Below are 24801 nucleotides of genomic sequence, written 5' to 3' on the forward strand. Positions count from 1 at the left end.
TGCGGGCACACCTGCCCCAGTGGCCCTGTGCCATCCCTGTGCTCGGCTCCCCTCTCTCCTCCCACAGACAGTAGGTGTCACCTCCCACTTCTATTATCAGGCAAGACATTTTAGGTAAACATATGAATAGAAACAGTAACTTTTATTAACCATGGGGTCCCGCGGAGTAGTAACAGCATAGCGGGATGGCGGGATGGTGGTTACAGGTGAGAGGCTTTAGCAGAACCTGAGCAGCACGGAATTTGTCAGCGAGGGTTTGGTGGAGTGCGGTTCTGTGCCAACACTGTCCAGAGCAGGTGGCATTTCTTCCTCGCTTTGTCTGTCACAAGCCCTGAGGTGTGCTGCCTGCCGGGGACCCTGCAACAGAGCGCAATGTGTCCCAGGGTCACTCCATGCTGCCGCTGGGCCGGGGCTGCAAGTCCGCTCTTAAGGGGCTGTGAGGGGGCGTCTGAAGGAAGCGGAAGCCAGGGTGGCACCGTAGCTGGGGTTTTGGGGGTGGCTCTTTGCCCCTTGTGTTGTTCTACTTGTCGTAGGATGGATGAGAATAGCCAGCCCACCCCAAGGAAAAGAAAATTCAAAGTATGGAATATAATCATCCTGATGATGGCTCTTAACTGTTTTGCCTTCTGAACTTCAAACTGTGAAGTTATTCATATAACACAGGCTGAATTTCCCTCCTTGACCACAGTGTATAATGAGTGTGAATTTTCATTCAGCTGCTAAAGTCTCCAAGAGTATTTTTATACTGAGTTCACAGACTTGAGGCAATTTTAGTCTGTAGACTCCACCCCCTGCTCCCACAGTCTTCCTGCCCCCCACTGCCCCATGTCTATAGGATCTGGGAAAGAATTCACTGGCCTTTAGGAACATCTAGCACTTTACAAGTGTCACAGAGCCGTAAGAGTAAGACACCCCAAGGCTGTCATCACCACACCCATGCCCAGGGGGACAGGGCACAGTTCCTGTGCCCCAGTGGACACGGGGGCCTGGGAGAAGCCACCTGGAGGGTAGCCCTGGGGTCTCCATGTCCCTGTAGGTTCCAGCACTTGGGGGAGCGATGGGGGTGCTGCCATGGGGGGTGGGGACAGCAACCCCAGGCCTTGTGACGTCACCATGTTTTGTGTGATGCCTCCTCTGAGTGAGGCCGAGGTGTCCGCCTGCCCCCCGCCCCATTATCAGGGCTGTAAGGGCATAAACTATACATCTGGGGCTTCAGAGTAGTTAAATGTTGAGAAGAGGGCGTGTGTGGAGGATGATGCGTTCATTGAGGGACAGGCCTCGTGGAATGGGGGGTCCACCCTCCCGAAAGCAGAAGCGAGTGTCGTGTTGGGAGCCTCAGGCAGCAGAGCCAGGCCCTGCGTTCTTTAAAAATAGCTCAGACACTCGTGCCTCTGGCAGAGTCAGCCCAGCTTCTCCCTGGACGATGTGCTTCTGCTGGAATTCTCCGTGCAGCCTGGAGTTTCTTGGAGATGTCTCCATAAAAATAGGGAGATGCCATCATCACCTTGTCCCTGTCACTGTGAGAGATGAAATCAGGGTCTGAGATGTCTTCCTGTGAACTTGAGACGCGATGCTGTAAAACCCCTGGTTGGGTGGCAGTGACTCATCACTACAGCATCATCAGCCTACAGCCCCTGGAAAGCAGGGGGCGTAAACATTTGACTTTGGTCTAAAAGTCTTCCCTTCATGGCCTGCTTTTTGGCGTGCTTCTGCTGACGTCGGTGGTTGTTGGAATCAAGAACTGTCCAGTGGGCTGTGTCCAGACTCCATTTTGAAAATTTGGAAACCCTGAGGGATCCTATTATTTTCTCAGAATGCTATGTTTCCTGTATACTTGTTTTAACAGTTCTTCCAGAATTCATTCTCTTCTTCCCCTGGCCTCCCCACCCTTCCTTTCCGTGTACCCCCATTGCACATCCCCTCCCCCGCCACATCCTGCGGGGCCGGGGCGCGGGCAGACAGGGCGGGAGAGGCAGCAGGGCCCCACCTGCCACACTTCTGTGTCACCCGGGCCCAGGGCTGGGTGCCCCCTTGGTTCTCGGGAAGCCGTGGTGAGCTCGAGTCTGTCCCATGGGTGCAGCTCTTCAGGGCCTGTTGGGAGTTCCCCGGGGGGCAGGTGACAGGCCTCACCGCACCTTCTGCAGCGCTGTGCCCAGCCGGCACCCTGGGCCTCCTGGGCTGGGGGGAAATTGGGGAGAAATGAATGCGGTGTGTGGTGGCGGGGGTGTGTGTGCGCCCGCGTGGGGAAACTGCTCCTGAGGAGGGCGGTGGTCTCAGAGGACGCGGGGAGCCCTGACTGCAGTCCAGGGAGTGGCTGGGCTTCGGGCCCCAGAAGCCCCACAACGTCTGTGGTTGAGACCAGAAGTGAGAAATCTGGAGACGGACACCGTGACGAACAGGTGTGCTGAATTTCATCTGATTCTTGCATTCAAAAGTGGGGAATGCAGGGCTTTGTTTTTGTTTTTTAATGGGAAGCTTCTTCTACTTGTTCTGTGGAAGTTATTTTCTTGAGAAGGTGTAAAATCAGGCCGTTGGCGACAGAGCCACATCTGGGGGGCTGGTAAACACTTTGGGGCTGAGTGCCTCTGAGCCGTCTCCACAGCGGGGTGGCGGGAGGGGGAGGGGGGCTCAGGAATCGTGAAGGAAGAGGGGACAGGAGTCACTCATCTGTCACTGTTACTACAGAATGTAGGCGGGGGTAGCAGCTGGCTTTGGGGGTCTCTGAGCCCCTTCCCACCTACCATCCCAGCTTCAGATGTCCTGCCATGTGTGGTCTTTACATAGTTCGCCTTTTATGAGGTGTTTTTAGTAGGATGTTCCTGCTTAAAGTGAAGGAGGCCGTGGAAGGACAGGGGTGCCCACACATCCCCTGCTAAGCTCGGAGGGGCTGTTGGTAGCACAGGACCTGGGTCTGGATGACACCGTGCTTCTCCCCAGGAACCGTCTCTATTTCCTCCAGTTTTCACTCTGGACCACTCTTGGGGGGGAGGGAGGGGGAGTATGTGTGGCCCCAAAGAGAGTAAAGCCTCGCACTTTCCAGTCGTTAGCGTTTGAAAAAGCAGTCTGTTTTCATGGACTGGTTCACCCAGAGTTCAAAGTGAAGGGCTTCTGTCACCCAGGGCTGCCGGCCTCAGCTAGTGGCACCCTGGGGGCCGGTTCCTGCCATCCTGTGCCCGGGCTCCCAGGAGCTGCTCTGAGCACATCTCGAGTCCCGGCGTTAGCATTTGTACTAGAGGGCCTGTCATCAGTCCGTATGGACCACCCGTCCTCCAACTGTGGCCACAGGACCCCCAGGAACCCCAAGACCCTCCCAGGGGTCAGTGAGGCAGGACCTCCTCCTTGTACCTCAGCCACATGTCCCGCCGGTGCAGGTGAAGCAGAGGGGAGGCCACTGGGAGTAAAGAGGTGAGCACTGTGTAAAGTGTGGCAACGGGAAGTTATTTTGTTACATGTGTTAACATGTGGTGAGTTTATTTTTTAATGAATAAATATTTAACATCTTCAAGTTTTAATTTCAAATATGGTAAAGACTGGTAGACGTCATCCACACAGAGCTCTTTGGGGTAATTGGTCATGTTGGGGTACAGAGCAGCCCTGGGACCAAAGCCCTTGAGGGCGGCTGATCTCAGAGCAGGAGGGAGGGCCTGGGGAGGAAGCTCTGCCAGTCTGGACACGTGGGGGCGGGGGGACACTTCTGGTGCTGGCGCCTCAGCAGGGACGCAGCAGGGCCCAGGGCACAGGGCACGCCGACCACAGCCTGAGAGCAGGTGGTTCCCTTTGAAAGAAAGGTGGGAGCTTCTATAACAGTTTCCCACAGCTGAAGTCTGTCTTACCCTTGTTTGTGCTGAACTTTTTAGTTTGATATTAGATCAGAAGATTCATGCCTATCAGACAACATAAAGGATTCTACATGCTGTCTCAGACCAGAAGAAATAAAATCCAGAGCAAGTAAAGATCTGAACAGAAAAATCTTGGAAGAAAAATATTTTTAGAATACTGGAGAGAAGACCTTCCTAATCAATGGGAAGCTTAGAAGCCATAAAGGAAAAATATTGCGACAATATTTGATGACATAAAAATTAAAAAAATTTATATCATCTACAGAGAAACTCACACCAAAGTTTAAAGAAGTGACAGACCAGGAGAAAATATTTGCAACGCATGTAGCAGATAAAGATTTATAGCCATAATATGTAAAGACTGTTTACAAATAAAATAAATGAGAAAACTACAAATAAACTAATATAAACTAATATTATGAAAAAGAAAAATACAAATTTACCAGTAATCATAGGGAAAGATCACAATCACTAGTAACCAGGGGAATACAAATTAAAACAAGATACGTGTTTTTGCCCATCAGATTAGTACACGTGGAAAGGACCGAGGGTCTGGGGCCATGAGGCAGGAGACGCCCTGCCCTCTCCTTGACAAGAGGAGCATTTACAAGGCTGTATCAGTTTTTGGAATTTTTTCATAGGGATGCTTACAAATGTGGGTCACACACAATCTTTTGGTCACGGTAGAAAAAAAAACAAAACCCAACCACCTAACACCCATCGCTTGGAGAATGCAAGTCCCAGTGTTCTGTGTTTAGGAACTGGCAGCACCACAGGGGAATGATGTTGGTTCACGTATTTTCTTGTTTAAAGGTGTCTGTGATGTATTGAGTGGAAAAAAGAACAATATATTTGTACAGTGATTCCATTCATTAAAAAGAAGAAAGCCCTTATTCAACAGGCAACACACATATACACACAACGGGTGAATTGTGCCCCGGACGGCGTGGGTGCGGGGGTCGCAGTGAGAGCTGCTGGCCTGTGCAGGGGAACTTACACATTATACACTATTTCCATCTATGTTCTTTGAATTTTAAAGAAGTCTTCATTATTTTTATAATAAAAATGCTTTTCAAGTGAAACACATATATACCCCCAAATGTGCATAGAATTATGAAAATGTAATTTGATTGTTTTGCTGCAAATGGTCATCTGCATAGCCTTCCATATTCAGGAAAAGATGACCTAGAATGACATCCTCCCAGTGAAGAATTAACACGCAAAGATGGGTGCGGGGCCCCTCGTCGTAATCATCATCCAAAAAGCAAAGCAGTTTTCTTAAGAAGAGGAAACATTTGTCAATTCCAGGGCACGATTTAACCTGAAAGGCAAGTTTTGAATACTCTGCTGTTCATTCACAAAATAAAAATAAAAGTTGGTAAAACAAAGCATTATTTTGGGTTCAGTCTTCATGCTGCATTAGTCGCCCTTGACTGCCTGCTTCCTATCTGCTTGTCCCTGGAACAGGGGTCCGTGGGTTGGTGGCTCACCCTCCATTCATCTCCTGAGATGCCCCCTTGTGCTTGGCAGCCAGGGTGGGCCTCACCCCTGCCTGCGGGAGCCGTCCTCTAGGTGGGCACCTGTGCAGTGGGCTCCAGAGCCTGTCCTCAGTCCACCTCTTCATGATGACGCTGGGCCCACCCATGCCTGATGCCAGGAACACAAGGTGATGGAGGCAGGTCCCTCATCGCTTACGCACACAGCCTCATCCTGTGTCGCCGATGACGAGGTTTGGGGTCCAGATGCGTGGACACCTTGTGACACAGGGTGTCCTGGACACGGGACAGTTGTCTGCAAAGGCAGGGGGTTGTGAAGACGTGTTTCTCCCTCACAGGTGTGTCACACACCCATAGCGCATGAGGATAAACGAGGTCACGCTGGTATCTGTACTCCAGCTGCAAAGTCCCAGCCTAGACCCTCCGACAGAGAGTGATTTCAGTTTCCAGGAGACTCCACCTTGAAGATTCTGATCGTCCCTGGGAGGCACTTGGGTGGCTCCCTGGGGGCTCCCTCCCCAGAGGAAGTACAAGCGCAATCTCCTGCCCATCAGTCACGAGGCCTCTGGGCGTCCAGAGCAGAAAACTATGGTGGGGAGCCCAACGTGTGGGCCCAGCGGCCCCGCCCCTCCTGCTGCTGGGGCCTTGCCTCCTGCACCTGCTCAGCCTCCAGCCAGGGGTGCGTCCAGCACACCCGCCTGGGCCCTGCTGCTCCCCACGGGGGGCTGTGGGGTCCTCAGGCCTCATACTCATCATCTGTTCTGCAGCGCACCCCCTCCCCTGCCTGGGGCCACTGGCCTTCCCGCCCGGTCCAGCAGGCATGTTTGTCAGTCTTTGTCCATCAGGTGTGTGGGGTGGAGGGCTGGGGTGGAGGATGGCTCCACAGGACAGGACACAGTGAGATCCAGGAAGACCCTCCCTCTACCCCAACAGGGTGGATGTGGGGCGGCACCCAGTCCCTGCCTGCATTGCGCAGGTGTGAGCCTGCACTTGAGAGCAGTGTACCCACTGGCCGGTGGCCTGAGCCCTGCTGCAGCAAGAGGGTGTGCCGTGCGTGCACGTGTGTGTGTACGTGTGTGCACATTCGTGTGCCCGTGTCCACACGTGTGTGCGTCCCAGGCAGCACCACCGCAGACAGGGCTGTCCCCCTCTTGCCCTTCCTGCACTGTGCCCACCCCCTGCACAGCCACTTCCGCTCCAAGTGTGAGGAGAACAGGGCAGCACTCGGCCCGGCGGGAGCGGGAAGTCTGGACTGACCTTGGCCCTGGGCTCTGCTTCCCCTGAGAAGCCGAGGGCTGGCACCCTCTCCTCGAACTGCCCGTGAAGGTGCCCAGTGGGGAGCACGTGGTAGCGGTTTAGACAGGCTTCTGTAACAGTGTGGTCAGAACCCAGTGGTGCCACAGGACTGGAGACCATGGGGATGCGTCTCCTCAATCACCTCCCCTGGTGGGGCCTTCTCAGAGCGGAGCTGGGGCTCTTTGTCAGCGTGTTTTCCCTCCAGTGTGCTACACGGCCCCTGCGTGGAGGTGCTTTGGGAATCATACTTTCCACCCCCCTGGGGGTTGGGGGATCTGGCAGGGATGGGGCCCCAGAGCTTCTTGTGTCCCAGGAGATGGCACCCAGGAGCTGCCTGCCCTGGGGAAGGTCCCTGTGTGGTGGCTCCCCATGCTGTGCACACGGGGCTGGACCTGGTGTCCTGTGTGATGCCGGCCCATCACAGCGCAGGCCTTCGGGAGGTCCCATGGGGCCAGTGGGACACGCTCGACCAGGCCCTTCTCAGGACAGAACCGCAAAGATGAGGTCTGTCTGTGCAGCTGGGCCTCCCTCCATCATCTGCTAGCCACACAGTGGGGCTCTCGGGCAGCAGGCCTGGGGGAAGTCGTTTCTGTCCCAGGATGGTCTGGGGAGCAGGGTGGCCCTGGGCCTGGCTGACGCATTCTCCTCTTCATCACAGCGGAGCTGGAGTTCGCCCAGGTGGTCGTCGTGGTGGTGGTGGTCACGGTGATGGTCGTGGTTGTCGTCTGCCTGCTGAACCACTACAGAGTCTCCACCCGGTCCTTTATCCACCACCCGGGGCAGGGCCGGAGGCAGGACCGGCCGCAGCCGGTAAGTGTGGGCTGAGCGGGGCCGGGAGCCTGGGTGCAGGACGGCCCTGGGCTCGGCGTGTGAATCCCACACACAGAAAGCCCAGTCCGGGGGCCCGACCATGAGGCCAGTCCCCCACCCCCACCCCCCAACACAGTCACCACTGCCTGGACGGCAGTCAGCACACTCATTTCTCCTGCTCTGAACTCTATGGACCGTGCAGTCCCTGCCCTTCCACATCTGGCTTCCTTCCCTCAGTGTCATACGTGTGAATTCCATCCATGCTGGGACATGGCCCAGGGTCAGCGACGCATCCTGCATCCCCACCTACGCCCATGAGACAGGGGCTCAGCGGGGCAGGACAGGGAGGGGGTTGGACCCTCTGGGGCACAAGGGTGGGCAGGTTGTGTGGGCCTCACAGAACAGCAAGGCTCTTCAGGTTGGTTTTTTTAAAAAAAAAATTCCTAGCTACTTCCTGCCCTGAATCACTACCCTCTTCTGGGAAATAAAACACTGATATTCAGCTAAACTGCTCTATGATCTAACGCAGGAGCCCAGGGGCCATGGAAGGTTCAGGTCCAAGCTGGCTTTGCTGTCTGTGGTTCCAGTGGCTGTCAGTGAGAGCTTGGGGACACTGAGTTTAAACAATTATATATTCTTGGCTTCTGTGGTGGATGGAGGAGGCTGAATCCCCAAGCATGTTGGGACCAGGGCTGCCTGGTGACTGGCCTAGGGAGGCTGCCCTGAGTGTGGGGGCAGCTGTCCTGGGGTGACCCCCTCACACTTCATCGGGGCCAGAATCGCTCGGCCAGCCTTCGGGTCTGCTGTCCCCATGGGTAGAGCTGAGGTTTGCCCAGTGTCCTGTGTCCATGGCAGGCAGAGCTGGGGGGAAGGGTGAGGCTGCTGTGTGCCGCCCCCAGACCCACAGGGACGAGATGGGTGCTGGGGGCTGCAGCTCAGCCCTGAGGAAGACGCTCTCTCCCTCTGGCTTCCCCTCATCCTCCGCCGTCCCCTCCCTGCTGTTTCCTCCGTGCGGCCCGGCCAGTGCAGGGCAGGTGTGTCCCGAGGCTTGGGTTTTCCTTCTGATAAAATGGGACTGTGGATACTGCTCACCAAAGTTTCACAAACTCATGATGTACTTTTACACGGTGACCAGAGACAGTTTAGGCGCAGGCCGGACCTCCATTTCATGTCTAGTCCAGAGGAGAAGCCTCACTCTCCTGGACAGGGACATAGATCCAGATCCCAGGAGCACTGGGGGTCACTGCCTGGGAACGTGCCCCCCACCGGGCTGGGCTTCTTGCCTCCTAAGTACCTCCTCCTCCCTCTCGATTTCTAAAAGATGCTGCTTCCCTTCATCATGCTCTGGGAGAGCAGTGTGATCCTTTCTTTCATACTCACTGTCCAGGGGACCTTCGGCGATGCGGGGAGATGTTTTTGGCTGTCATAGCTTGGGGACGGTGTTGCAGGGATGCTCTGAACGTCCTCAGCTTATGGGGCGGCCCTGCCCTCCTCCCCGGGGGCCCTTCAGCGTGAGACGGGGATGCTGTTAATACACGTGGATCTCATGGCAGGCTCAGGGGCGTCAGCAGAGTGAAGAGAGCCCTTGCTGACAGCTTGGTGGGGGTGGGAGGTGTCCACAGGGAACCTGCCCCATCAGACGGTTTTGGTCTGGGCTCTGTCTTCCTTTGCTCACTGTCAATCAGTGGATATGAGCCTGGCACCCACCAGACAAGGAAGAAATGATGCAGCGAGCCCCAGCCTCTCCCCATCAGCAGCGCCCACCTGGCTTGGTGGTATTTTCTCAATCTCAGGGGAGGCCAAGGGGTCTCCAGGGGCCATTTGTGTGGGGGGAGGGGTGTACATCAGGAGGCCGTAAACCGTAGAAGGGTGTGGGGTGGAGCAGCTTCAAGGTGCCCTTCTGGGTGGCCCCCTGCCCCGCTCCCAGCATCCAACCAGCCTCCTCCCGAGGGGCTTAGAGGGGCAGGCTGCCCGTGGCCTCGTGTGGTTTGTGCTCTCCTAGGGAGAAGGTGGCCGAGGCTGGAGGTGCCTGGGGTCGCCGTTGTCAAGGTGGTTCCATGTCTGCTGTCAGAGCATCCCAGGAGCTGCTGTGCCTGCTGTTTGGCAGCTGGTGGGTGTGGGGTGCCCCCTGCCGGCCTCACCGTGGATGAGCATCCATGGCTCTGAGCCTGTGCGTTGCTGGGACCCCCACGCTTCTGGGGGCCTTTTGGCCCGTTTGTTCCAGAACTGTGTGAGGTCTCCACGACCATGTCAGTAAAAAGTGTGTTTATTTTAAACTGCTGTGAGAAGGGCTGGGCATCTAATTTGTCAGCTTCTAGGTGATCTGGCTTAACACTATTGGTTAAGGTTACTTTTATGTATTTCCTATGGAAGACTTAATAGTCAAGATGGAAAAATACAGGACAGTAATTGGGATTTTTTTTTTTTTTTTTTTTGGCTGTGTCAGGTCTCAGTTGCAGCACACAGGGATCTTCGTTGCGGCACGCGGGCTTCTCTAGTTGTGACACGTGGGCTCTAGAGTACGCGGGCTCTATAGTTGTAGCGCACTGGCTTAGTTGCCCCACAGCATGTGGGATCTTAGTTCCCCGTCCAGGGATCGAACCCATGTTCCCTGTGTTGGAAGGCGGATTCTTAACCACTGGACCACCAGGGAAGTCCCTGGCCTTTGTTCTTGAGAAAGAGGCTGAACATGTAGATGTTCTGATGTGGTTGAGGAAACATGACTCCCTCTCTGCACTAATGGGCTTTCCCTGGTTCCCAGGGAGAGTCCTCTGGAAAAAGGTGGGTTGGACCAGTTGCCCCTTTGGGCCCAGCTTGCTCTGATTCGGGGGGTTTGCTTTGTGCAGTCACAGCCCCTTCCTCACGTGGCCCCTTGCCACCTCCATTGCCTGTGGGCGGACACACTTCTGTGCCAAGGGAGGGACGGATGGAGTCTGTGTTGGCCGAGGCCAGTCGGCCTGCATCACCACAGCGTCCCTGAGATGCCATTCCAGGGGAGCAGGATGATGGGATGGACCGGCCCTGAATTTGGTGGAAGCAGCCACTTCTGGATGAAAATGAAAAAGAGTGATCCGCTTCAGTTAAGTTACGACAAAAGTAAATGCTTAAATAGTGGCAGCAGCAGTGAGTGGGTTTGTGATAAAAAGCCGTACGTGTTCTTTCTGAGGGAGCCTTGCCTTAGTGTTTAGAGCCTGGCTTATGTGAGTTCGGCACTTTGAGACTGTCTAGGTTTCTTTTCATCATCTTAGACCGCCAAGTAATAGGAAAACAATAAAAGGGCATAAATATTCCAGACACAGCCCTGAGAGATGTTCACACACGTCGCTGGAGCCTTTCTTTCCCGAGCCAGGGGAGGCCCGCATGGCCTTTTCTGACAGCCTTGCCTGTAGGCCACCCCGCAGGGCCCACCAACCTGCCTGGACGGCAGGCAAGGCGGAGGTGGCCGCCCATCTACTAGGAACAGCAGAAGGATGGGAACGTTTTACTTAGTTTGAATCATATAAAATTGTGGGTGTTCAGCCATTTTGACCTATAAAAGCAGCAATTTCAATTTTAAAAATCAACAAAAGGAGTCACATCAGGCATTTTTCTTCATGACCAAATGCTACAGGAATTAAATCAATTGTAAAAGTGCGGTGCCCGGTGCCCGGCCTCCCTGGAGCCAGAGCAGCGCCTGGCGGGCAGTGGGTGCACCAGCCCCGCGGGGAGGGACGGGTCTGTGGTGCAGAAACTCAGGTGTTGGGGAAGTCCAGGCCCAAAGACCCTCCCTGCAGATGGCCAGACCTGGGCGAGGGTGTGGCCAGTGTGTGTGTGGTTCCCCCCGCAGGGTGTTTTGACAAAACTTGATCCAACTTGAAAAAACTGGGAGATTTCACGTAAAAATAGAAATTTACATCTTTCCTTGAAAAGTGAGCATATCAGCCACACTGGCCTGTATTCCCGCTTGGCTCCCCCAGGCCAGGGCTGCCAAGCAGCCTGTGCTCACCTTCCGCTGTGGTCCCAGCCCCTGCACGGGCCTCAGAGGTGGGCCGGTTTGCACAGAGGTGATTGTTTTTGGAGCAAACATTCTTCTGCATTCATGCCTCTACCACAAAGGTGAAAACAGATGGACCAAGGGGGCCACTGGCTTCCGAAAAATGGGGAAACTTCTTTGTGGAAGTAAAGATCATTCCTATGAGATGAGTGGTTCGGCCAGGTGAGGTGAGTCTGGGTCACAGGACAGTGTGTCCCGGGCCTGCTGACCAGTCCCGCGCTCGGAGCAGGGCCCTCCTCTCTGACGGGGTCTGGGCTCCTCTCCACTGGCCCGGACGCCTTGCGAACCAGGGCCGGCAGTTCCGTGCAGGTGTGTCCTGGGGCCCCACACAGCTCACTCCCACTGTGGCTGAGAGCCCGGCAACTGCGCACCTGCCTAGTCTCATTTCTACCTACTTCAGCCTGTGTTAGGAAAGCATTTCTAAAACGATAGGAAGGAACCATTTTCAGGAAGGCGCAAAAAATGAGCTGAGGGCCTGCCTGATAATGCAGGTGGAGCAGGCGAGTCTGTGACAGTCTGAGTGTAGCATCGGCTGGTCCAGGGCGCAGGCTCCCTGCGAGCAGGTGGATTCTTGCTGCACTGTGAGACTGGGGGGGTTGCTGCCCACCTTGTTTCATGAGCATTTCCAAGTGTCCAGAGGCCACGGGCAGCAGGTCAGGCCTCCTTTAAGCATCAAGCATGGGATCCTACTGTCTACCTCCTGTTTGTCTCAGCAGGAGCAGGGCGTTTGCAGACTGGCCATTTAAAAGGTTTTACCCTTGAAGCATTAGAAGATAAACAATTTTAACAGCTTGAAATGAGAATGTCTCCTTCAAGTAAGAGAAAGGAGGCCAAGTTGCTGGCGAAAATTGGATAAGGATCCTGGGCCATAGCTGTTACACAGCAGAATCTCTGAGATCTTTAAAGCTAGTAACTTAGATCATCCTTCTGCTGTTGATGGTGCTCAGAAGAGTTTTTAAATTACCTTCAAAGCTTACAGGTCATTTTTAGTAAAATTTTCAAGAGACATTTTAAAAAAATTCTCAATGTTGGCAAGCCTTCCTTTTTTTACTTTGTTCTCTGAGGCTGGGTTTGATTTTTGGTACCAGCCAAAATCCATTTAGATGTAGCTCATCAAGTTACTGATACAATTTTGGTGCAAAGTCAAGTGTGACCATTAGTAAGGCTGATGTTGTTTACGCTGCAAGCTGATGGTGCAGAGAAAGGCCAGGAAGGACCCAAGAAGGGGGAGGTGGACAGAGGGCCTGGTCTGTGTTGTTAAGGCTCTTGTGATGAGGATATATTCATGCATTACTTTTGCAATTAAAAGACACACTATGCTCACATAAACTGATGCTGAAGACAGTTTCAATAACATTCTGAGCATCTGTAATCTGTAGACTCCCAAGGTAACGCATTTGAACACAGCTGGTATTGTGACAAAGGTATGCTAAAATCAGATTTTTAAATAAAATTGATAAAAAATTTCATAAACAATTTTTAGTAACCTTCTAAATAGGCATTAGCATTAATAATCTAATGGTAAAGTTTGTTTTGTTTTTACTTAGTCCTTAAAAACTGGTGTGGTTTGTTCTGGGGGGGAAAAAATGGCTCTCTAAATTACCCTAATTCTGAGAGGCCCTTGCTGGGGAGGTGTACAGGGCCGTCAGAGACTGCATGGGAGGAAGCTGGGATCCGGCTCTGTTACTCCCCTACCAACTCCGAGACCGGGGGGAAGGCACTTGGCTTGTGCCCCTCACGCGTGAAAGGAGGCTCACAGTGTGTGGTTCCACGTTGCCCAGAGCTTTCTGATTCCAGGCTGCTTTCTCTTGAAGCCTGATTGCTCACTCTCCCCCACCACCAACCCCCGGAGGCATCACATTCCTCCTTTTCTGCTTGCTCTTAGGGGCCTGTGGGCCTCCCTGAGCTATTGATTGATTGTTGTGGAAATATAAAGGATTCCCTTTCTTTTCTTCCCAGCAGAACTTCCTTCTTGATTTGTCTTTCTCTTAAGGGACGTGCCCTAGATTGAGTAGAGTTGGGAGGGAAATAGTCTTGAGAAGTCTGATGATGGAATCCCAAGGAGGATAAAGGGGAAATGCTGGAGAGAAGAGTCATTGGCATCTAAGCTGTTACTGCTGTCAAGGGTGGAAAAGTGAGAACTACTAAAGCATCTGGATGGTGGAGAGGTTGCCTGGGAAAAGGGAACAAACAAGAGAAAAGTGATTTTATCAGAAGGCAAAGATGTTGCTGAATATCCAAACATCATTTTTACCTATGCTTTGAAATTCACCCTGGGAAAGGGAGTAAAATCGATTTTCAAATATTTGAGGCCATATGATATGTTCATTCGCTGGGAGGAACCCTTGGGTAGAAGCCAGAATATCCAGCAATGGCCTTGCTTTACACAAACTGACCATGTCACCTCCAGTGAGTCGTACACCCTCCTTGGGCTTCAGTTTCCTTCCATCCAAAATGAGGGAGAACTGGCTTAGATCAGAGACCTTTCAGATTGTTTCTGACCCCTCTGACCAAATGTGTAGGAAACACATTTTACATCACAATCCACAATATTCACATGCAACTGAGGCAGAACTTTCACCAAACAGTACTTAAAATGTACTCAAGATGTTTTCTGTCTGTTTTATCTCTGGAATGCTGGCTGTGACCCACCTAAATTGATTTTCCAGCTCTCTAAGAGGCTGCAGCTCACAGTTTGAAAAACACTATATTGGGTCTTTCCACTCCCCAAATCTGATGATCCCTGCGGTCCTTTGTGTGTGGAAAGGAGAGTTTAGCAGCTAAGAGCTAAACCAAGAAAGTTCAGAGCATGGGGTGCTCTCACATGTGGTGCCCAAGGACCCAAGGCAGCAAGCAGGCTTCAGCCGCAGCTCACAGCAGAAGCCCGTGAGTCATGGTCACAGATGACTCTCTTTCAACGCTCTAAGCATTGTATCCTTTGGGTGGAAAAAGATCTAAGAGATACAGAAATAAAGATTATAAGAGTACTATGAGCAATTGTATATCAACAAATTGAATAACCCAGATGAAATGGAAAGATTCCTAGAAACACACACTACTAAGACCAACTCATGAAGAAATAGAAAATATGAATAGATCTGTAACTAGTAAGGAGATTGAATCAATAATCAAAAACCTCCCAACAAAGAAAATTCCTAGACTAGATGGCTTCACTGGTGAATTCTACAAAACATTTAAAGAACTGACACCAGTCCTTTTCAGATTTTTCCCCAAAATTGAAAAGGATGGAACACCTTCTAACTCATTTTATGAGGCCAGCATTACTCCAATACCAAAGCCCCAGACAAAGACATAACAGGAAAAGAAAAACCAAAGACCAATATCCCATATGAATACTGATGCAAAAATCCTCAACAAAATACTAGTAAACTGAATTCAGCAGCATAATAAAAGGATTATACACCATGACCAAGTGGGGTTTATTCCTGGAATACAAGGATGGTTCCACATTATGAAATCAATCAATGTAATGCACCTCATTAACAGAATGAAAGGAAAAAAACTACATGATCATCTCATCGATGCAGAAAAAGTATCTGACAGAATTCAACATGCTTTCATAATAAAAAATTCAACAAACTAAGATAAAAAGAAACTACCTCAACATAATAAAGGTCATCTATGAAAAGCCCACAGCGAACATCATACTCAATGGTGAAAGACTGAAAGCTTTCCCTCTCAGATCAGGAAAAAGGCAAGGATGCAGGCATGCTTTCACCACTTCTGTCTAACATAGTATTTATTATAAGTTTTAGCTAGAGCAACAAGGCAAGAAAAGGTATTCAGTTAGAAAGGAAAAAAAGTAAAATTATCTCTCTTTGTAGATGACATGATCTTCTGTGTACAAAATCCTAAACATTCCAATTAACTAATAAACACACAAAAAGCTCCACTAGAACTAATAAATTCAGCAAAGTTGCAGGACACAAAGTCAGCCCCCTAAAATCAGTTGCATTTCTTTACACTTACAATGATCAATCCAAAAAGAAATTAAGAAAACAGTTCAATTTACAATAGTATCAAATAGAATAAAATACTCAGGAGTAAACTTAACCAAGGATATGAAGGGTTTGTACACTGACAACTATACAGCGTTGCTGAAAGAAATTAGACACAAATAAATGGAAGACATCTTGTGTTCATGGACCTGAAGACTTGATCCTGTTAAGATGTCAGTACTACCCAAAGCAATCTACAAAATCAGTGTAATCCCTGTCAAAATCCCAGTGATGTTTTTCTGCAGAAATAGAAAAGCCCATCCTAAAATTCATGTGCTATCACAAGGAACCCCCATCCCCACCTACAGCCAAAATAATATTGAAAAAGAATAACAAAGTTGGATGTTTCACACGTCTTGATTTCAAAATTTACTACAAAGCTACAATAACAAAACAGTGTGGTGCCAGCATAAAGACAAACATTTAGACCAACAGGATAGAATAGAGAGCCCAGAAATAAACTCTCCGATGTATGGTCAAATGATTTTCAACAAGGGTGCCAAGACCATTCAAGGAAAAAGGACAATCTTTTAAAAAATGGTGTTGGGAAAACTGGATATTCACTACAAAATGATGACATTGAACCCTTATCTGCTACAATATGCAAAAAATTAATTCAAAATGTATCAAAACCTAAATGTAAGAACTAAAACTATTAAACTCTTAAACAATAGAGCAAAAGATTCATGACATTGGATTTGGCAATGATATCTTGGATCTGACACTAAAAGCACAAGCAACCAAAGAAAAAAAATAGGTAAACTGGACTTCAAAAATTAAAAACTTAAATTTGTCAAAGGACACTATCAAGAGAGTGAAAAGGCAACTCATAGAATGGGAGAAAATATTTGCAAATCAGGTATCTGATAAGGGATTAATATCCAAAAAATATAAAGAACATTTACAACTCAGCAACAAAATAAGTGAACCTAATTTTAAAATAGGCAAAGGACCTGAGTAGGTATTTCTCCAAGGAAGATATACAGATGGCCAATAAGCACATGAGAAGAGCTCAGATCACTAATTGTGATGGTTAATTTTATGTGTCAACTTGACTGAGCTAAGCAATGTGTCTATGGGAGTAATTCCGGAAGAGATTACCATTTGACTCAGTAGACGGAGTGAAGAAAATCTGCCCTCACCAATGTGGGTGAGCATGATCCAACCCCTTGAGGGCCTGAGTTAAAAAAAAAAAAAAAAAAAAAATGGAGGAAGGGCAAGTTCTTTCTTTCTCTCTTTTCTTGAGCTGGGATGTCGATTTTCTCCTGCCTTTGGACATCAGAGCTCCTGGTTTTTGGGTCTTCAGAGTCCAAGACATACCAGTGGACACCCCCCCCCCCACAGTTCTCAGCCCTTCGTATTTGGACTGAATTATACCACTGGCTTTTCTGGGTCTCCATCTTGCGCAGAGCAGATTGTGGGACTTCTCTGCCTCCAGAAACAGGCAGCCAATTCCTATAATCAATCAATCAATCTCCTATTGGTTCTGTTTCTCTGGAGAACCCTGACTTAATACACTAATCATACACAAATCAAAACCATAGTGAGAGGGGCTTCCCTGGTGGCACTGTGGTTAAGAATCCACCTGCCAATGCAGGGGACACGAGTTCGAGCCCTGGGCCGGGAAGATCCCACATGCCGTGGAGCAACTAAGCCCGTCCACCACAACTACTCAGCCTGCACTCTGGAGCCCGTGAGCCACAACTACTGAAGCCCACGTGCTTAGAGCCCATGCTTCGCAACAAGAGAAGCCACCACAGTGAGAAGCCCACAAACCGCAACGAAGAGTAGCCCCCGCCCGCCACAACTAGAGAAAGCCCGCGCTTAGCAACAAAGACCCAACTCAGCCAAAAATTAATTATTTAAAAAAACCATAGTGAGATGCCACATCACACCCACTGGAGTGACTATTAGCAAAAAACCAGAAAATAACCAGTGTTGGCAAGGATGTGATGAAATTAGAACCGAAATGGTACCACTGCTATGGAAAACAGTAGTGGTTCCCCCCAACCCCAAATTAAACATAGAATTACCGTATGATCCAGAAATTCTACTTCTGGGTGTATCCTCAAAAGAATGAAAAGCAGAGATTCAAAGAGATATTTATACACCCCTGTTCATAGCAGCATTATTCATGACAGCCAAAAAGGGGAAACCACCAAGATATCTATGAATAACAAAATATGGTATGTATCTGAAATGGAGTATATTAGCCTTAAAAAGGAATGAGATGCTGCCACAGGCTGCAACATGGATGAATCTTAAAGACATTATGCTCAGTGAAATAAGGACAGTATTGTATGATTCCACTTAGACAAGGTTCCTAGAATAGTCAGATTCATAGAGACAGAAGGTAGAATGGTGGTCACCAGGGGATGAGGGGAGGAAGGAATGGGGTGTTAGTGTTCAGTGAGTACAGCGTTTTCAGTTTGGGAAGAAGACAAATTCTGGAGATGGATGGGGGTGATGGGTGCGTGGCAACGAGGATATACTTAATGCCACGGAACTGTATGCTTTCAAATGATTAAAATAGTAAATGTTATGTATAATTTACCACAACTTTAGAAAAGACAATTTTGATTTTCCACTCACCACCCAGCCCACAGAAAGTGCCAAACAGATTTAAAAGGAAAAACTCCAGTCATTGTATTCCAGGTCTGCAGACGACACATCTGGATCGTTGGGATCATAAAGACAAGCACTTGGAAGAGCACGTGATTTTTTTATCTTCAATGCAGACGTTTTAGTGTCAGGCAGATTCAACTTATGGGAAAATTTTCTGGCCACGTGGCTGTTTACCATTCAGAAGGGGGAAAATACAATGCAGATTCCTTGAGGGTAAAGGAACCTGAAAATGCACATCTTCAAGCCTGTGAGATCCGGAGTTGTCCTGTGTCCCTTTTTCAGAAGATGCAGATTCACTAGAGCCCCTCAGGGTGGCCCAAGGCTTTCGTGGGCCTGGATCTTGGTGGCCATGCTCCCCGGGGCACCCACAGGGGTGTCTTCAGGGCCACCAGGAACGCAAGGGCGCCGGAGGTGCTCTGTGGACGCAATGCGGCATGAGGGAACAGTTCTCACAAGCAAACAGCTACGAAAGACGCAGTGTGTATGGGCCCGCAATAGCGATACTAGCAAGATTTTGTTCCTGTTGCTCAAAACTCTGTGAGCTGCTATCTTATTTCCCAGCTTATTCCGTCGTGGTCAGAGGACCCGGCTTCCTGCGAAGGGTGGTGGGGTGGCTGGGCCCTGGTCTCGCCGGGCTGTTTCTGGTGCACCAGAAGAGGCCAACCTCATGGCCTCCCCTGCGAAGCCTGAGCTCAAGGCAGCCGCCAGCGAGCAGCTGAGTGAGCAGTAGGGGCAGCGGCCGAGGAGCGGGTGCGTGCCCTGCGGAGGCTGTGGTGGTGCAGACCCGTCCCGTGACGATGGCCCCTGAAGAGGAGGGGGTCCCTGCAGAACCACAACATTCCACCTGTGCAAGGCTTGGTGTGGATCTCTTTTAGGCACTTTTCCAGTTTTGCTAATTTCTGGGAAAATAAAGCCATTGAGAATAGTTATTGCCGTTTTCAGAAAACGTGCTACTACCCGTCTTCTGGATCCCTTCCTGCCCACTTCATTTGGTGCTGTGATATCTGATTGTCAGGCTGCGCCCTGTGCTTTAATCTGCTGTTGCCAAGGGTGGAATTCTTAGGAACAGTGGAGGATGCTCTGTGCTGTTCTCAACGCGGGAGTGACATCGCCCTTGACGCAAAGGAGCACTGCCTAGGGCTCGGACACCTGGTTAGAGCCACTCTGTTGCCGTTACATAGTTGTGTAGTCAGATCTAGGGATGCCACCTGCTCACGGCGAGGGGGGCCGTGGTGGATGCCTGCCTGCAAGGAGCAGGGGAGGTCGCTTTCACTTCTTAAGACCTGGGGCTGTTTGACCTCCCAAGTCCACCGGTGGGCACTTTCAGGTCACAGGAGGCCATGATGGCAGGAGGTCGTATGTGCACATTCCTGGGAATCCAAAAATACAGGCACTTCTCTACCCACCACCCCGTTCTTCTCTTAGTAGTCACAAAAGCCCCGCAGACCCTGCTATAGCCTACAATGGGGGTTCAAAAGGGATACCACACTGAAATGCTCTGTAGACAAGTTTATGGTGTTAGAAGTGATCCTTAATCATGCCTACTGTTTGCTCATCACCTTGCTGGTCTGGCTTTTTTTTTTTTTTTTTTTTTGGTTGCGCTGGGCCTTAGTTGTGGCTCGTCAGCTCCTTAGCTGCGGCATGCGAACTCTTAGCTGTGGCATGCGTGTGGGATCTAGTTCCCTGACCAGGCATTGAACCCAGGCCCCCTGCAATGGGAGCATGGAGTCTTAACCACTGCACCGCCAGCAAAGTCCCTGGCCAAACATTTTTGAAAGATTACTAAGCAACTAGATGTCAGGTTCCACACTCCTCGTGAGCATTTGTACTGAGGAATCAATTCATAAGAAGAGGCACAGAGGGCTCTTAGGTTTGGGAAACTCAGTCTGAAAGCCAGCGGTGTAGATGGGCACGCCATTCAAGGCTACTGTGGGGAGACCTGAACTGTTTGGCTTTCCTGTGGCCACGACTCCTCTGGGGGTGCAGGTAACAAAAGGCTGGGGCTTTGTGGTTCCGGGTGTTAAACAGCCTGCGCTCAGCTGAGTGTGATCCCTTGGCTTTGGGTGCTGCTGCATGAAACTAATGATCTTCCTGTGATGTCCCCCACCCCCCAACCAGGAAGGGCGCCTGTGGCCTTCAGACAGATCTGGACCTCGGCCCACCTCGGAGGTAAGGGGTTGGACACAGGTGGGGTGTGGGTGGCAGGAGATGCATAGAGGGGGATGAACAAAATTGGTGGAAGGGTTGAACGTGTCAGCACAGATGAAGATCAAGGCCTGTGCCTGTAACTTGGTTTAAGAGGTGCGGGAGGGGTCTTCCCTAGACTCTCCCAAGGATTCTTTGTGCCTGGCCAGAGCTCCTTCCGGAAAACAGGTCGAGAATCCAGGATCTTCACTTGATGCCTTAGGCTGCTGATAATGAGGTGGTGGCTGTCGGTGTAGCTTATAAACATCACCGCTTGATTCACCCCATCTCCCAGTTTAACAGCATGATTGTAAAAATAACATTTTTTGCCTTTAAGTGAGAGAAGTTGACAGATGGATGTATATCTTTATATACATATGTCCTTCCTCTAGAAGAAAGTGAGATGGTGGAATAGATGAGAAGCTATGCAAGAGAGTACCTGGATTCTTTTGGGGGGAAAAAAGTATAATTATACTTACTTTGGAATGTAAAATAGTTTTCATGTCAGTTGCTAAAAATAACTACAGGAAACTTTTATCCAGAAAGAAAGTCACTTGTTTCATATTTTTAAGTAATTGATAGGGCAACAGCTCCTATAAATAACTCATAAATTGACCCAATGTCTTGTACCTGCTCCAAGTACCATCCTGTGAAGTTACAACTTACATTTACAATGAAAATTCTTCACCCTCTATACTCCTCTGAATCACAGGAGCGGGGCCCAGAGAAGGTCACATGGTGGGCAGGCCGGGGTGGGGGTGGGGGGGCTCCTGTGTTCTCCTTGACCAGTGGGAAATGTACACAATAACTCCATTAAACCTACATTTTCAGGTAACCGCAATTATCCGTTGCTGAACCGTCCTGGGTTTGGCAAGGTGAGTGATGTAAAGTCATTAGGAACGAAAAACCTGTTTTTCTGGAATAGCCTTTACATGTGTTTTGGGGGGAAAAGTTTTCAGATGGGTGAGAACAGACGTGAATTTCCTTGCTGCCATCACGTCCGTGGTCATCACTGTGCCAAGAACATCTCCCAGGTGTTGCTCTTTTCCCTGCAGATCATGTACGCACCGCGGTCCAGGAATGGGGGAACTGCCCCAACCTTTCTCCAGAGGGATCGGTTCAGCCGCTTCCAGCCCACCTACCCCTACGTGCAGCACGAGATCGACCTTCCCCCCACCATCTCCCTGTCGGACGGGGAGGAGCCGCCTCCTTACCAGGGGCCCTGCACCCTGCAGCTCCGGGACCCCGAACAGCAGATGGAACTCAACCGAGAGTCTGTGAGGGCCCCACCCAACCGAACCATATTTGACAGCGATTTGATAGACGTGTCCGTCTACAGCGGGGGCCCACGCCCACCCAGCAGCAATTCAGGCATAAGTGCCAGCACCTGCAGCAGTAACAGGAGGATGGAGGGGCCACCCCCGGCCTACAGCGAGGTGATGGGCCACTGCCTGGGTGCCACTCTCTTCCACCCCCAGCACAGCACGCACAGGGGGAGCAGACTGCCACTCCAGCGGGACGGCCCTGGGGGGCACCAAGCTGCCCGTTCAGGGCAAGGACAGGAAGCCCGGGAACCTCATCTGACCTGCGTGCATACCTGACTTAAGAAAGGAGGAGGGAGGCGGTGGCACTGCTCCTCCGTCCCCAGCACAGAAAGTTCAGTAAAACAATGATTCCTTCCACAGGAGCCGCACGCAGGCTGAAATAGTACAAACCTCCTCCAGTCTGGCCGCAAACGGTGTTCATCTGGGGCAGTGATTGATAGGAAAGGGCAGGTTTTGGCAAAGGGTGGGCATGAGAACACAAAGGGGTGCTTTGAAGACATTATGAAATAAAACCCACAGAGGCATCTGACTTGACTATGAAAGCAGACGCAGCAGGGGAAGAGGCCAGAATGGCCTGTTTTACAATTAACTGAATACAGAGGAAAATGTTGTTATACATTATGGGGAAGAATCGCCAGTTTGCTTCCCACCCCTAAACTGTGGAACTTTTTTATTTTAAAAATATGATTCTAAATTCCTGTTTTGTGTGCCAAGATATAAAGTGGAGAAGTCAGATGAATGCAAGGGGTTAATCAGTGTTGTGATGCTGTGTTTTAAAAGTTGCACTATCTTCATGTTTAAAATAATGAGGAAGCTTTACTCGAAGTTCTGTATGTTGTCTTTTCACCTGTGGATTAAAATTAGGCCCCATAATCATCTCCCCCATAATCATGCAGGAAAGGGTGTTAGGGGAGGTAGCCTAACGTACACCACTTACTTACATTCACCAAGAAAGTCACCACACAGCAGTGAATGCGTCACTGAGGCACCTGGAGACTCTGGATGGAGCAGAGGAAACTCCTGCATCCCTGGTGTGTTGAGTCCCTCCAGCCTCAGGCTGCGTGTTTTACACCTGCATTTACACACCATGCAGTGCTGCCCTGGCCCTCCAGCAGTGCAGTTTCTGTGGTAATTTAGATTTTTTTCACTGTAGCATGAAATATACTCAGATAATACACTATTTTATGCAATAAATTGTTTAAAATGCAAGGTGGCTATTTTTATACTGTTGAAACACATGACTTCAGTGTGTTCCTGCGGTCTCTCCTTCCCTGGATAGTGGAGTTCAGGCCTGGATGGCTGGTCAACAAGACTCAGCAGTCGCTTCTGTGCAGCCCACCGCCCTGTTATGTGCGTGACACTGGCTGCAGATACTGTGTAGAAGCCCCTGGGACTGAGGAAGGGACCCATGTGGCCAAGTATGCGGACCAGCACCCGGGAGGAATGCAGTGCTCAGAACCAGATGCGCTCCCAGGGGTCACTAAGCCTCTGCAGTGGAGGCCAGAACTGGGCGGGGAGCAACTCAGAGCACAGCGTAAAAAGCACAACTTGCAGCTAAAATCAACTAGAAAACTAACCTTAATTATTGTAACATTCATTCTCACCTAAAGTAACTTCCTTCACAGAAGCACCTGCCTTTGCTGCACCCAGATGGGGTGCTTCTGTGCAGCCCCTGCCTGCTCTCACAGGGACCGAGGGCTGGAGGGATGACTTGGGACCCTGACCTGCAGTTCCGGGTGTCTGCTGTTGTGGTCTCGGAGGTGGCTGCCCGGTGAGGTGCCCTCGTGCTGCTGGCAGAAAGCTCTCAAACTGCTTTCTGCTGCTCCTTTCCAAGGCTCCTCTTGGTTGGTAGGTCCCTGGGTTTTGTTTGGAGAACTGGAATCTTCATCCATTTCACACAGTAACATCCACACAAGTAGTCAATCTCTTAAAAGAAGATGGTGGTCAACAATTGTCACTCATGCTTCAGACCCTGTTGAGCAGTGTGCACGCTGAGGGCCATGGCAGGAGCTCTGGGACGGGCAGAGTCCTGGGGGCCTGACCAGAGGACACCCACCCACCCACCGTTATCAGATGGCCTCGACCTCAAGCCTGTGCTTAAAGGAGGCTGGGACTCTGCGTGGCGTGAGGTTTCCCCTTGTGTTGCTGGTGAAGGTGGGAAACTGCCTGTCCTCCCCATCTTCGGGCAGATTATCGGTCAGGCATTCCCCCTTAGGTGCAGAATGAGGAGGTTGGCTGATGGTGTCATCATTCCAAACCTCACCTGCACTTCTGGTAGAGTGGGTGAACACACCCAGTAGTTCTAGCTCAAAATGGTGAGTTATGCTTAGAAACTTATAAATTCCTTAGTCACTTTGCAAGCACCTGAACATTTTGCAGATGTTCACAGTACTGGTAAAACAATTATTTAATTCAAATAACTTTAATTGTTCTTCAAAACCGAGACTGCTCCCTTTTGGCCACCCTATTAGATAATTGCCTCTAATGTAAATAGTTATTTAATGATGCAGACATATCAAACCATGACCTGAATGGTCTCTGAGGCTGGGGCTCTGTAATGAATTAGTTTAAAAGCCAAGGTCATAAATTGAATTAATAGTCAATTTCCCTTCAACACAGGAAAAAGGTAATTTAGACCTCTGCTTTTTCGAAGGTTGTGGCTGACATGGTGTGGAAAGAGGCGTGACTGTGAAGCTGCAGCTTGATCAGTGGGGCCTGAGGGTCCAGGTTAGAAACCAGAGGGTTAGGGGATCAGTGAGCAGTGGGTGGGGAGCTGGGCTCCATCGTCTTAGCGACTCCCTGGATATGAACCCCAGGCACCTTGAGTCCCACTTATAGGAACACTCATGTGTCTGTTGGCTTTTTCAGCAAGCCTAGTGTTCCTCAGACACTAAGGTTGTCCTTTACTACAAAAGAGATTTTGCTGAAGAAATTGTGCATTTATTGCGCTGGCCAAAAAGTTCGTTCAGGTTTTTCCATGTTACAGAAAAACCTGAACGAACTTTTTGGCCAACCCAACACGACGTTCTATCTGGGACCAAAATTCAGTGTTAAAAAAGCTTGACAAGCATATACCCTCTGTCCTCCGTACCACAAATACACGTGGACACACAGCTCAGACAGCAGAGGAAAATGTGCAAAACTTGGGAAGGTTTGTCATGAGGATGACACTTA

The 24801-nt window shown here is 50.2% G+C and overlaps 1 protein-coding gene across 1 annotated transcript in view; it reads left to right on the forward strand.

Annotated features, from left to right (window-relative positions):
• The window catches only part of LDLRAD4 (low density lipoprotein receptor class A domain containing 4), a 304488-nt gene extending 281652 nt beyond the window's left edge, over nucleotides 1–22836 (forward strand). The window contains 4 exon segments of the mRNA XM_030836490.2: nucleotides 7290–7441; nucleotides 20237–20287; nucleotides 21358–21825; nucleotides 21827–22836. Of these exon segments, the coding sequence (XP_030692350.1) occupies nucleotides 7290–7441; nucleotides 20237–20287; nucleotides 21358–21825; nucleotides 21827–21886 (731 nt within the window). The 3' untranslated portion in view covers nucleotides 21887–22836.
• The last annotated feature ends 1965 nt before the right edge of the window (nucleotides 22837–24801 follow it).

Source organism: Globicephala melas, chromosome 13 (genome assembly GCF_963455315.2).
Source record: "Globicephala melas chromosome 13, mGloMel1.2, whole genome shotgun sequence".
In the NCBI taxonomy this organism is placed as follows: domain Eukaryota; kingdom Metazoa; phylum Chordata; class Mammalia; order Artiodactyla; family Delphinidae; genus Globicephala; species Globicephala melas.